At 44.0% G+C, this 14,906-nt stretch overlaps 1 protein-coding gene and 1 long non-coding RNA gene across 2 annotated transcripts in view; one reads left to right on the top strand and one right to left on the bottom strand.

Moving 5' to 3' along the window:
• LOC125759399 (uncharacterized) overlaps positions 1-14,906 on the bottom strand; it is a 173,004-nt gene that overhangs the window by 114,335 nt on the left and 43,763 nt on the right. The gene's annotated exons all lie outside the window — the stretch shown is intronic.
• Positions 3,086-7,449, top strand: LOC119403363 (uncharacterized). The gene is made up of 2 exons (XM_037670308.2): positions 3,086-3,276; positions 4,217-7,449. Exons 1-2 carry the CDS (start codon positions 3,265-3,267, stop codon positions 4,658-4,660), a joined length of 456 nt encoding a protein of 151 aa, XP_037526236.1. The 5' UTR covers positions 3,086-3,264; the 3' UTR covers positions 4,661-7,449.

The raw sequence follows: 14,906 nt of genomic DNA, 5'->3' as shown, positions 1-14,906 counted from the left end.
TTGGAAAACTGGCGGAAATATAAAATAATATCACTGCCTTTAGTTTTCTTCTGGTGACTTAGTGGCAGCAGTATCAGCTACAGAAGCGGAGCTCAGCTAACGTTTATTGCTTCGCACGGTGGTGGTGCGATCGCGGTATCTTGTATCTTAAGATACACGATACATTCTTCAATGTATCGGAAATACAGATACTCATACACGTCCTGCCTGCGAGAAGTATCGCGATATAGATACAAGATACCCAAACGGTATCTAAGATAGTATCGAATATACATGTATCTTCGATACTGCCGAGCACTGGCTCGCACTGCAGCTTTACAGCGCGTAATTACAGGATGTTATACTTTTTTCACTTTTTATATGAGTCATCATTCGTACATGCCGTCGTGGCCTTCGAGAAATAAAGAACATCCGCGCTTTGCCGTTTTCAACCCTCTTTTGGAACATAGTTTGTGTTCAGGGTTGCCGTTGTGTAGATTTGAAAAGGAGCCAATCTTCAAGCTAAAAGTAGCCAAAGAAGCCTAGCCATTTAATTTTAGCACCAGATTTGTAGCCGAATTAAAAAAATCTATATTATGAATATAACTATTATTATTCAAGGACATATAAAATGACTTTGAATATACTAAAACCAAGAACAACGAGCACAACATTTTTCCCTCGTCCTTGGTCTTCAAGCCGCAGGTATGGCGCAAATAAATTAATAAATTATTATTATTTCAGCCCTCCTGCATACACTTTGTGTACAGTAGATAGGGTTCTTGCCAAATAAATTTTGGGCCAACGCCGTCGAAACATTAAACATTGAGGCTAATTTTTTTAAAGAGCTCGTTTCGCATAAATTCCGGGGTCGGCTTCGGTGTCGTTGGTTGTGAGCGAAAAATCAGCGTTATTCGTGAGCGAAAATTCGAAATAGATGCAAATAAATAAATAATAAAAAACTTTGGTTCGAGTGGAAATCAAACTTAGGCTTTCTGCGCGGAAAGCAGGTGCTTCACCGCAGAGTCAAGTCATCACTTGGCTGCATCAGAAAAACTGCATCAGAAAAAAAAAACCCTGTACGAATGATGTAATGCAAGGAGTCTCCTTAACGCGTGTGATGTTGCTTGGCAGAAGCGTAGACTCGCGCCAGGCGTCAAGACTTGTTAATTACACAACGAGTGAGGGGCTGAAAGACCCACCCATAACAAAGCGCTCAGACATAAAAAACCATCAACAAAGTGAGCAGCCGCGTATAGGTTCACCCGTTGCCTTAGGGACGCGCAGTGGGTGCTTCGTTGATTCCCAAAATGAAGAATTAATGCGTCTCGGGCACTTCGCAACTGTACTTGCAGTAGACGTTCTAGGCCTGTTTTAAACGGGCAATGTTACTCGCACAGACGCTCCTATCCTTGCGGCACGGTTGAGGCGTCCACCGAGGGGTGAAGCGAGGCTACTGATTGAAAAGGCTATGCGAACGGGGCCGGATTATGCTATCCGTTCTTCTCTTGAGTCAAAGCTCAAGCGTCCTTCAATTTTATTTTTTTAAGCCTAGACCGAAATTGGTACAGAGTTAGCAGAATACCAGTCCAGCATCAAGTAGCGAAATCTTATCAAAGATGAACTTTTGAGTTTCATTTTGTTGCGGATATCTCTTTCACGTCCTCTGTTTCAGAATTAGAATCTAACGTCAGCAGTGTGCTATAGCCACGCGTTTCAGTTCATGCGCGCGTCACTCCGTCTTCGCAGTCGCGCCGGGCGTTGGGTGCCTCGATGTGCATTAGCCCATTGGCGTGGAGAAGACGTGAGCGCGCATAGGTCAACGCGAAAGAAAAAAAAAACTTGCGAACAATGGCTATCTTGTATGCTTGCTTGCCATTTTATCTGCAAGTAACAGGAACAATGGCTAGTGAATGCGCCATAGCAGAAGCTCGAAGTAGCTATGAAGTAGCCATGGAGCCAAGCTGAAATTTTTGTCGCCAGACAGGGTCATAAAGTAGCCAATTTTGCGCAAAGTAGCCACCAACGGCAATTCTGGTTTTATTGGCGTTTCTTGAGAGATATGACGAAAGATCGCCTTAACAACAGAGTACAATTATTGATCAGTATTGAATTTTTAGAGTCAGAAGAAATTGCTCTATACTTATTTTATTTATTTACATACACTGTCATCTTGCAGAGCAAGATATTGCAGGAATGAGTACAGATATGTATATTGTCAATAAATAGAATACATGTTAGATGCAGAAGATACAAAGGAAACAAGGAACATAGGAAAAACAATTGTAGGGTGAATTAATGAATATAATAAGGTAACTCTGCAAATCCATCACTTGGTAGCCCTCACAGGGAACCCCCAAGATCATTCCAATTCCGAATAGTATTTGCAAAAAAAAGGGAAACCTGAAACAATCAATCGACAAATTCAAGGGAACAATGTTAGGATGGCTTCCTATGGTGGGCCGAGAAGGAGGGCTGTTGAAAACAATACGTGCATCGATAATGGATTTCCCATGAGCACTTTTACGCAGCAGAACAACGCGGTCCTAAGTACGTCTATGGGCCCGAGGAGCAATAGGTTCTTAGCAAGAAGTGTGGGTGAAAAATGGCTGCGATTCATTGGTTACAGGCTACTACATGAAACAAAACACCGCGCTTCTGTCGCAAAATCAATACAGCGGCCTTGGTGCAAAATGGTAGCGTAGAAAGCGTCGCTTGACGATTATCACACCCGACGCCCTCTAAAGTCCTTCCGCGTCTGCCTCTTTCTCTGACGAGAAAGTGGAGCCCTGCGGGGCGGAGTTAACCAGCCTGAGCACATCGCCGACCTCAATCGCCTTTGAAGAGATGCGCTCGCATTTCCTAGCGTATCCTTTTATTTCTCTTTCACGGGGGTTCGTCTTTATTCCTGGCACATCTTGGCCATTGTTCACAAGATTCTTCACCCCGCGGCTTTTCTTCTTATAACCTTGGTTTTCGCTTTCGCGGCTGGCTGCGCTTACTGTTTCCTTTTAATTCGCAAACTGCGGGAAAGAAAAGAAAGCCATGCACTCGCCTCCGCGTTCAACAATAGTATACTGGCACGCTTCAAATATGCCGATCGGTGCACGGTGCATGTCGTGACGAGACAGTTTTTTCTACCGTGAAGAAAGCCTCGGCGAATGAGCGGCTGCGGCCGCATTTTCGTATATAAGCCGCCCGGCAGATCCACTGGGCATCAGAACGGCTTTCAGATCGCTACAAGCAGTTCGCTGTTTCCAGCAGAAGCGTTCTTCTCAAATCAGTATGCAACCTCTGGTAAGTGGAGTGCGCGAAACAGCTTTCGGACTACGTCTCAAGACTCCGCGAAGGCCAGCAGCTGCTGCAGCCTAGTGTTGGCTCCTGGTCTTCCGCTTTATTGAGGTGTTAAACGAGGTGGCAACTGAATAATTTTATTCGTTTATTGTTTCGTCAATTTATTGTTTAGGTGTAAGATAGGCATCTGCGATATGTTCGCATAGTGGAGTTTTTTTCAGTTTCACTATGTGGTAGTACAGGGAAGTGTGGGAACAGCGGAATTAGCCTGGACCTCAGCTAACTCCGCTGACCAATGTGTAATTGAAACAAAAATCACGTATTTATACTCAAGTTATTTCTTTGTACAGTGTCTTGCAGTCAGTAATGCGTAGCAATTTTTGTTGTGTATTTCTGTCAATTATTCAGTGGAATCGTTACTAGCTGCGGGATATTTGTTTTCTTCATCTGACAGTGCGGAAGATGGATCGCCGTTCCACTTAATGTTTCATCCGTAAAAATTGGAACAAAAATACTGTGACTTTTTCACGTATACATGTTGTCATGGATTGAGGATGAAGTAGCGGCCACTGATAAAATCAAGGTGAAAAAACACAGACAGACGTTTCGCGACCCGTACGGGCTCCTTGCTATCTGGTGAGGATTTAGTGTATTCGTGCGATCAATGAACTGGCACGGTCCCGAAACGTATTGTCGTGCTTTTTCACCTTGACTTGGTCAGTGACCGCAACTTTTTCAGCACCATCATCTTACATGACCGGACAAACTTTCGTCAAACATTTTACTACACATTGCCGCAGCTTAATAAGCTTTACTGGTGCTTTCGTACGCTCAAGAGAAACTGTAGCCATTCATTGTGTAGAATATATACCAACTGTTCATACACAAGGGCACCTGGCAAACGCTGTTGTTGAAGTCGCATTTTCATTGCCTATATACGCAGAAACTTCTCACGTTGATTAGCGTCTTCCTGGGCTTCTGCGCAACGACGTCTTTCGCCGGAGGCCACAGCACCCATGGCACACGAGCTGTCATGTCTCGACGCTTCAAGACGGGATCTGTGTACCTGATCAAGAGCCTGCATGCGGTGCCCAGTCCGCCCAAAAAGCGGCGTGGTGGAGGCGGTAGCTGGAAAGGCAGCAGTGGCGGCGGAGGAGGAGGGTGGAAGGGAGGTGGCGGGTGGTCTGCTGGAGGTGGCGGAGGCTGGGACATGGGTGGTGGGAACGGCTGGTGGAAGACCGGTGGCGGTAGTTGGAACATGGGCGGCGGAGGAGGAGGCTGGAAGGCTGGAGGTGGTGGTGGTGGTGGTGGAGGCGGTGGCCGCGGTAAGCAACTCTCGAAATATGCCTTGTATTGCACTGCATTGCGGTGCTACCTAACTGCGTAAAGTTTTCTTTTCGAGGAAATTTGAGCCGCTGCTACTCGGTATTAGCATTACATTATCACCTCGAGATCGATATTCGCATCTTCCTGGAATGTTGTAACGTGTTTTTATCTAGCGCAATTCCCTTAAAAACTTGAACACCCTTGGTATTATTGATAGATTTCAGGAATGCTTGACAGTGTCGCCTGTTAGGGAATGTCTCTCACTAACGTGTGGCTACAAGTGTTCGTGCGCTCGGCACTGGAGGTGAACATAGAAGAGATCACTTAGCCAATATTGTGCATCTTAGACTCCACGAAAGACGCAGCCCTAGCCCCTTTAAGCATTTTGAAACCACTGTACATCGGCATTTATTCTTTAAAAACAGTTATGTCTTTTCACAGCGTAATTCATGGAATCGTGACGCGCTAAACTACACAGAACATGTACACACGATATGCAAATATAGACGCGGGTGTAGTTTGCAGTGTACCAGCTTTTTGCAGTAGGTTAGCCTGTAATAACATCAGAGCGCGTCACGACACAGATACATTTATAAGAACAGTCTTGCACGTAGACCACTTGTGGCGTCATATGGGCTTAGCTCTCCCAACTGCTTAGAGTAGAGCTTAGAAAGGAATGAATTCAAGGACGCCAGATTCCTAGTTTCGGCATGCACATTTCAGTTTGTCACTTTGCAAACGATACGACATTTCATAAGTAATGACTTCTAAGTAAAAATTATTCGTACAAAACATTACTATCCCTAAAGCTGGGCCACGGTGTGAAAAAGGTAATGAGGAAAATAAGATGCTGACTTGTGCGAAATGGTTCAAGAAATTTACATCTTTTGAACGCACATGCTTTGAAAAACAAGAGTTTCGCTGAAGATCCTGCTGGGGAGTTATGTATATTAAAGCTTTTGTATACTGCTCTTTCTAAGGCGAAGTTCCCCAAGCCATTAAACTTATGCAGATATCTATAATATTACAGTAATGACAGCTCCTTAAGCACCTTATTAAGAGTTCAATTCATAAATTGAAGTCGATCCGCCACGGTGGTCTAGCGGTTATGGCGCTCGACTGCTGACACAAAGGTAGCGGGATCGAATCTCGGCCGCGGCGGCTGCATTTTCGATGGAGGCGAAAATGTTTGAGGCCCGTGTACTTAGATGCAGGTACACGTTAGAGAACCCAAGGTGGTCGAAATCTCCGGAGACCTCCACTACGGCATCTCTCATAATCATATCGTGGTTTTCAGACGTTAAACCCCAGCTATTATTAAATTGAAGTCATGTATTCGCGAACAGATTTTATTCATTGTTATATTTAAGCCAGAGCAGTGCATGAAAGCAAAACTAAAAATCAGAGCTACGCGATGTATGCCTAATGTTCCGATAAAAAAGAAAAAAAAAGATGTCATTGTTGATAACAAAAATTACGATTTGGACTTGGGGTGGTGGTCGCCGCATTCCGAAGAAGGCTTAATCCGAAAACGCTTTCACGCCGTGCTTTAGTTGCACATTGAACAATCACAAGCGGTCAGAGTTTGACATAGCAGATGATTGGTTCAGTAAAACCTTGCAATTAATCAGAACTATATATCTAAGATCCATATAGGACACAAATACATTAGATACACTAAATACATAGTATACTCTAATTATGGCATCGTAAAAGTTACGTTTCGAGAGGAACGCTCACTTGGGCGTCTTTATACGCTGTACTTGTGATACTGTAGTCAAAACCACCGGAAAGTGGTCAGGTTAGTGATGGTTTTGATGGGAGGACACATTCAGTGTAAATATAAATGGACTTGATAATGATTCACATCGCATTGAAATTACGTCATATCAGCTGTGGCGTGAGTTGTGAAAGTATCAATAATTACAACACGCGCAACAGCCGATAACAAATAAGCCCAGTAATATGTGTTGAAACCGTTCATTTTCTCTAGCCTTGGGTTGTTTCAGTGTTACTATTCGGACACCATTGCTAATCGCTGTAGCGAAGACTATGCCTAGTATTGCGGCTGCTTTGGAAGCTCTTTTTTTTCTTACACTCTTTCCTTCGTCATGTAGGAGGCGGTGGCACCGGTGACGACCTGATCGTCATCCAAAGCGCGGACGCGGCTCCAGACCCTGGTATTACCGTAGAATCTGATGGCGGCGGAGGCGGAGGCGGGAACATTGTTGTAGCTGAGGGCGGCGGCGGCGGCGGCGGTGGAGTGGCTGACGTCGTTATCCAAGGAGGCTACGGTGGAGGAGGTGGTGGAGGAGCCGACTACGACATTGGTGACGGCGGTCCCTGGTGGAGCCACTAGCTGGGCCACGAACTGTGTTCCCATTACACGCCCGTGTACAGACTACTCATCCTGTCTTCCCGATCACCAATTTATCACATATTGTGCATGCCTTGCTGCATTTGTTTTATTTGCACTTTTCTTTATTGCTCAGCGCACTTTACAGCTTTTCTTTTGTGACAAACATGTGTGAATGTATCATCGGTGTGTTTAATTGTGTGCATTTGCCCCTGTCGACGCGTTTCTCAAATCAACTTCGGATAGTTCTCACCCCGGGAAAGACGGGTCCGATGAAGTTTCTACGCCAGAAAAGTTGACGTCAGTACTGAGTGGGAGTAACTCAGCTTTCCGCAGTGCGGTGAGGGGCGTTTCGTCAGCGTACAGACCGGCTCTCATGGCTGAACAGTGTGCGAGGAACAAAGCTTTGACGCTACGCCGCATTAGCAGATAGCCCATAAACTAACGTTAGTTTAGAGAGCATTAGTCAATCGAAGAAGCCAATAAAGCTTACAGAGAGAAAATTGATTGTGTCTCACTCGTTTGTTCTTTTCTATTCTTGGTTTCTACTACCCAAAAGGAGTGTGGTAACCCTTGCACAACCACTTCTTACAGGATTATTTTAAAAGATGTCACCTTGACTGATTAATTGTATTTCTAATTGCTAATGCTCAAAAATACACCTAGCTGGGCGAGTTGATTTAGCATGATGAATGTGGGCATGGGGTTAAAAGATTTGGAAGAATCGTGAAGATAAGACACACGTGTGTATTTTGTCTTCACCATTTGTCTCCATCTTTTAATCTCACTTATGTATACGTTAATCACGCTAACATTAAGAAGTGGTAATGTTAGACACAGATAGAGAAATACTTTAATGAAATGCTGGAGGTGTTAGCCTGGCTAGTCGCCTGACAAGCTACTCCAGGGGCTGGATGATGATTATGACACACACACACACACACACACACACGCGCACACACACACACACACACACACACACACACACACACACACACACACACACACACACACGCACGCACGCACGCACACACACACACACACACACCACACAGAGAGAGAGAGAGAGATTACACTATAGTTTTACAAAATAAAGCTAGCAACGCCGGGTGTTGGTAACGTTACTGACGTACTTCGATGGTCTGGTTATTAGATGCGAAGCAGCTTATGGCGGAGTTCAATCCGGTGGTGGTGGTGTGAGGCGTGACCACACTTCCTGCGCATGCGCATCCTCCTCCCCTCCTCTCCTCTCCAACGCTCCCCCCTCTCGCGCGCCTCATTCTCTCCTTGCAACGCCGTGATGAGCGCCAGCGCATGCGCGTCCCCTGACTCTCTCTATCCTCTCCTACGCTCTCCCCCTCTCGCGCGCTTGTCGACCACGTTCCCCGCTCGCCCTGTGAGAATTAACGGCCAGACTAGAGGGAAGACACGACGTGCGTAGCGTTCCTCTTCGCGTTCCACGACGCTTTGAATGGATGGATGCAGGTTACGGCGTGGGACTTCGCCCCAGCTTAAGAACCTGGCGAGCCAGCTCCTAAAAAAATTACACCATCTCCCGCTCAAGCGAACCATCTCCCCGCTGCTTCGCATCCACACATGGTTCACATTAGAGGGAGATGGTGCAATTTTTTTATATATGCAATTTCTGTTTATTTTCATGATTTTGCAGATCTCTCTGGTCTAAGCAGCACAGCTAAAGCAAAACGGAAAAACAGATAATTTCATTGACCTATACAAATAGTCCATAATAGAAATATTGCTACCATTCATGGATGAGATTATGGGCATATAAAAGAACATTGAACATGTCATATCAGAAAAAGAATCCTCCCTGAAACTTGCAGGACCTGTCCCTGAGTACTGTAGCAGCTATGGTTAGTTGGTATGTCACAAAGCAAATACTTTGACTGGTGCAAGTGTTTAAAAAAAAAGTCACGAAAAGAGACACAGATGGAAGAACCTGGAGGTTCTTCCAGACAACAAGGAAGGAGATTTTATTTGATTTTGCAGTCATTATAGCTTGTTCCTATAGCCAAAGCAGCCACAACATGTACTTTTGCCAACCAGGACGAAGTTACAGTTTAAAAGTTCGAACTGAAGCCAATAAGCCCTGAAACATTTCAGTCTTTTGTGTACGTTCTACGCCGTTTCCGAATGTAAAAGCGATTTTCCCAAAGTTTTATTCAGTGCTAAAACTAACAAAGCAGAGATTTCAACCGGAGTAATCGTTTCGAAACGAGATACGAGGCAGAACTCTAGTTTTGTTCATTCACATCAACATTTGAAGCCCTTGGTTATGGATGATTCCCTCCTAATGAGAAATACACAAAATTTTCTAGGTTTTTTAGCTTATAAGCAAAGCTTATAATAATCGTTGAGGTTTAACGTCCCAAAACCACGATATAATTATGGGAGACGCTGTAGTGCAGGGCTCCGGAAATTTCGAAAACCTGCGGTTCTTTAGCGTGCACCTGAATCTAAGTACACGGGCCTCAAGCATTTATGAGCAAAGCTTGCAGGTATTTTTAATTGGAGCAAAGTAGCTTCATTATTCAATTTCACAAAATCATTTCCTACCTACCGTCTAGGATTATATGTGACAGCATGACAGTGTTGAATTGCAAGGCAAGTGTGAAGTTCATGTCACTAACTTTCTAGGACTCCTTTTATTATTTTATTCACGTTACATTCAAAGGGATGGAGCCTGCATCGATTCATCTATTGCCCCTTTCTTGAGTGACATACACATATTTTATCCAGGTTGACAAAACACCTTCGGTTGGCTTGCATATGATCAGTACCTTAAATGCATTGTTTTGCGCTGACGTATATGCACTTGCAGCTATTAATTCTGACGAGATGCTTTCACTGGTTCACAGTATTGTAACTGTCTTCGAAGAAAAATTTCACCCCCTCTTTTTAACATGAATTACCCACCCAAGCAACATTTATATTTTTAACAGAGGGGCTGTTTACGGTGGTCGTTAGTCCGAGAACAGCGAACAGCAGTGATCATCATCATGAACCAACACGCATTCTCTTCGTCCTCTTCTTCATCGTCGATGTATTCTTCTTCTTCTTCTGCTTCGCCCCAAGAACACGTGTGCCGATTTTTCCGGCTCGGGATGAAATAACTCTGATAGGCGAGACAACGAGTACAGAGAGAGAGAAAGAAGGAAAGAGAATTAAAGGCAGATAGAAATCCTAGGGTAAAATGTTTCTTCGCTAGGCGAGATTCGAACGCACGTACCCACGATTCAAAAGCGAGCTTTTTAACCACTCGGCTATCCAGGCACGCTAGCAGAGTGTAGCATAACCTTGTATAGTACAGCATAGCAATGGGGTGGGAAAGGGAACGGAGGGTGGGGAGGACAGATGTAAGAATAAAGAGGAGGGAAAGGAGGAGGGACGGAGTAAAGCATAGCATAGAAAGAAAGCGAATGAGAGAAACAGAGAGAACGAAAGGCAGAAAGAGAAAAAAGGAACAAAAAAGGAATAGAGAGCGCGAGAAAGAGATAGAAAGAAAGAAGAAGCGAGAAATACAGAGAGAGAGAGAAAGAAGGAACGACTGAGAAAGAGAAATAAATAGAACGAGGGAAAGAAAGAAATACAAATCAAACGAGACATACACAAAAAACTGAGCCAAGACAGAAAAAAAGAAATAGAAGAAGAAAGACGGGGAAAATTTGCAACAGCTAGGATCACTTGTGCCCATCAGCTCCGCTGGCTGTTTAGCATTGCGCCTCCAGTGCAAGCTACGCTAAGTTTTTTTGACACATTGCTTTCCGTTTCCACCCTGCCCAGGTTTCCACCACTTGCCGCCGGCAAGGACCCGCAAGTTCGGTCCCTGCCGGCGGCAAGTTGTCTATTCGTCCCCTTTATTTTCTTCACATCTATACCAAAATTACTACAATACACTTAAAATGGTACGATTAACATTCCCGATACCTTCTTTGGCTTCGTTATCTGCTGCTTTTCATTAAGGTTGTATCAAACAAAGAAACGAACGCTTAAACATTTACTTGTTTCATTCAATAATTAGACACCATAATTGGACGTAAGAATGACTCTTCGTCAAAAGAGGGCTCCGATTATGAAGCGATGCATCAGTAACGTCGAAATCATAAATTGATCCTGTGAACGGCTTGAACAAAAACTAACAGTACTCGTAGACCATGCCCATAATGAATTCATTCGACGCAAGTCATATCCCTTCTTTTCCCAAGTTATAGCTGCAGGTGTTTTAGCAAAAGCGGTCTATATGTGCGAAGGAACAAACCGTTTAAAAACTGTAAAAGCAAGAGCGGAATCCGGTGTGAATCATGCTGAGTCAAAATCAGATAGGCCATGAAATTTCTTGTGCAGATATAGCATATAGTCTGCATCTGAATGGCAGCTATGGCCATCCCGTGAGTAGCAGAAAAAAGAAAGTTAACTTATGGCCAATGTTGATTTTATAGTGATTAGTACTGAATCCATGTCGTGACGCGCCCTGTTGTCAGAGTCCTCACGTGTGCGCAAGCCACCTCTTAATTTTCCGTTACAGACATCTTCGCCACTTTTTTATAGTACAACGCTCCTCGCACAATTTATATTTCGTCATGTTGCAGGTGGCTTTTTCTCAAAAAATAAATTATGGCGACTACACGAATTTTCATTTCGTTTTAATATTATTTCCTAAAAAAACCCCCGAGGAAAATTATATAAGGGATGCGTTATATGCAAACAATATGCAAACAGTGAACGATGAGAAGTTGAGTTGGATATGCTATGCGCGAAGGTTGACGGGCAGGTGATATGGACGATGTTGTGGAAAAGGCCGTTCAAGTCCCTTGCTGCTCCGCGTAAAAATGAAGCAAGAAATGTTTTAGTGGGAGCGCGCAAGCCAGAAACTTGTAGAGCATGACCAGTGCTGTAGATGCGCGAGCTTCAGAAATAATGAAGAAGCGCGAGTAAGGGGCGAGTGCAAGAGCTTGTGACACAGAGAGAGGGTTGCAACGCGTCGTTGAGAAAACAAAGGCGACAAGTTTCACTTCTTGGCTTTGAGGGAGGAAGCACTGATGTAAGAATACGAAGCATGATTGAATCTAGCAACATGATTTTGTATGGATTCAAGAATATTTGCGAGACTTACTTCAGGTGAGTACAGCAAGTAGCTTTACGTGGTTCGGAGCGTTACGTAAATGTCGTTTCGAAAACCCAGTGTTCTGTTAGCTGATGAGGTGATTTTAGGAATGTGCGCATTCAAAGACATATTGTTAGATGGTGCAACTCCAAGGTATTTGTGACTGATTGAACAGGGCCGTTAGCTATGTTATAAGGGAGGTTTATGGGATTTCAGCGATGAGTGAAGGAAATGAGCTTCCATTCAGTGAATATTAGTCAGTCAGTCAGTCAGTCAGTCATTGCACCCCTGGAAGATGTGGTCGAGGACTTGTATCATGGAGTCAAATCGGCTGAATCGGCGTTCCGTGAATGATGCAGTCGTCAGCAAGGTGCGGATATTCGAAGATACATAGAAAAGTATGTCGTTAATTTACATTAGGAATAAAAGAAGACTGAGGGCGGAGCCTTGAGGCACACCTGGGTTATACAGATTATTATTTGTGAACACCACTTGTGAACGGTTAGTCAAGGATTCTTTTATCCAATTTAGTACATGCGGGTGCAAGTTAAGGATAATTTTAATATTAAGCGTTTATGGGGTACTTTATCAAAGGCTTTTACGCAATCAAGGAAAACGGAAGTGGTTTGTACGTTAACGTCACGGTTAGCATGAGGGTCATGAACTAGGATGACAAGCAGGGTTTCGCAAGATAGACGGCTTCGTAACCCGCGTTGAGCAGTAAAATAAGTTATGGGAATCGGGGGGAAATTCATAATGCAAGAGTAAATGACGTGTTCCCTGACTCTGCAAGGTACGCAGGTCAAGGAGAATGGTCTGTAGTTCAGTGGTGTGTTTTTGTTATTAGACTTGCAGACCGGAACGACCTTTCCCACTTTGCAGTCAGTTGGAATGATATCTGTTAAAATAGATTGCGAAAACAACAAAACAGAATAAGCCAAAGCAATGTACCCTGTATTTTTGAACACTTTCGCGTTAATGCCATCTAGTCCTCGTCGGAAAACTGATGACAACATCACTTTTTTGATAACAGATGAGATAAAATCAACATAAAAACTAATTGCACGCATGGAAGACGTGATATAACATGAACACATAGGTAAGGGAGCGTCTAATTCTTCAGTAAAAACAGGTGAAATGTGTTGTTTAAAGCATTAAAGCATTCTGCGTCTGAAATGACGTCTCTAGAGTCGTTAAAAAGTGTGGTGGTAACTACTTCTGGAAGGTTAATTATGCGCCGATACTTGCTGGGAATATTAATTAACATATTAGGAAAATCGTTGTTTAGGACAGGTAATGGAGAGTGAAATTCAGTGAACAGGACTTTTCCCAGTACTGAAGAAATTTCCATGCCAAGAGAACAAGATGTGCCGGTAATCGGGTAAACTTGTAAATGACGCACACTAAAGAAAAAATAAACGAATCATCGTCGGTTAAGTACCGCACCTACTTCACAGTAAGCGATTTTAGTTTTTTCGTACTTTTCTGTTGTGGTACATTAAGATAACAGCGCATTTGCTGTAAGTATTCTACCGCAAGCGGAGATACGCTTGCCTTTTATCGCCACTGCTTCAAGGCCCTAAGAGGGAGAAAATTTTCTGTGCTGTGAAACCACCAGTAAAATGCGTTAGTTACTCTCACTGCACCATTGAGCAAAGGAAGGTATTACTGTATTATGTGTAGACTTGGGGAACAGCAATGCGTCAAATGGGTAAGAAGCGTCTTCAGTAACCTTTTGAAGATTGAAGACAGACTTTTTAAAAAGAATTGTCGAAGTTTGCACTAATCCGTGCAAGACTTGAAACAGCGAAACTGGACGATTTTGAAGACTAATCTGGTATCTTCTAGGTTGTTTCTAGGCCTTAGCTAGGTGATGCAGGATTAGGTTGCTTCTAGGTTCTTGCTAGGCTTTAGCTAGGTGATGCTTAAACCACAGGTTCGACTTAAACCACAGACAGTCACAGACACGACAACGATGTCCAAACTTCAGAGAAATAAACTCGCGCTGAAACGAAGCGTTCGCACCTCTATAGATATAGGGCCACGTCGTCGTTGGCGTAGGCGTTCCATCTCTTCGGGGTCTTCTCGCAGCCGCCGTTGCCTTCTCCGTTCCGTAGTATTATATCGCCGTACGTACTCGCGGTCTTCGGCTCGCCGTCGTCGCTTCAAACCCATTTGTTGTTGGGCTAACTGTTGCCTTCTTCATTTTTAGTCGACAAATGGTGAGCAGTCGGATTTAACCAATTTCTGTGGCACATACTCCTTTTTTCGCAGCCATCTTTTTAGGCTAACTGTTGCCTTCTTCGTTTTAGTGGACCAATGGTGAGTAGTGGGATTTGCCCTATTTCTGTGGCAAATACCCGTTTATGGTTATCACAGTTTTCTAGATCGACTCACAAGGAACGAGTTGTTAAACGGCTTCGCTGTCAAAACACCACACACCTTGCTATGCCAATATATTGTAGCAGAAAACCGGTACACTGAATTTCAATGCTTTGCGCCACAGTTCACTCTATACACGGCGTGACGATAGCAATAACACCAGCATGCCTGCAACCCCCCCAAACTTATGGTCACAGGACCTATCAGTCTTATTACACTGTAGCAGCCTGTACGTGTTTAGATAAAAGAAACTCGCCCCAGTTATAAACAGTGTGAAATCTGCAGAAACAGCTGAACTCCAGCTCTCTTGTGTTTCCCTTGTGATTTTCTGTAATGTTTTCTAATTCTGTGTGGGTGTCAGCGGTCACGTTATTTGTAGAGTAGGGATGCATGAGAAATGATGTGTGGCAGCCCCTGCCACACCCACCCCTGCTACAGCGACTT

The sequence above is a fragment of the Rhipicephalus sanguineus genome, chromosome 1 (assembly GCF_013339695.2).
Source record: "Rhipicephalus sanguineus isolate Rsan-2018 chromosome 1, BIME_Rsan_1.4, whole genome shotgun sequence".
NCBI lineage: Eukaryota > Metazoa > Arthropoda > Arachnida > Ixodida > Ixodidae > Rhipicephalus > Rhipicephalus sanguineus.
The sequence above is the reverse complement of the archived record's forward strand: the minus strand, read 5'-3'. Positions and strand labels throughout refer to the sequence as shown.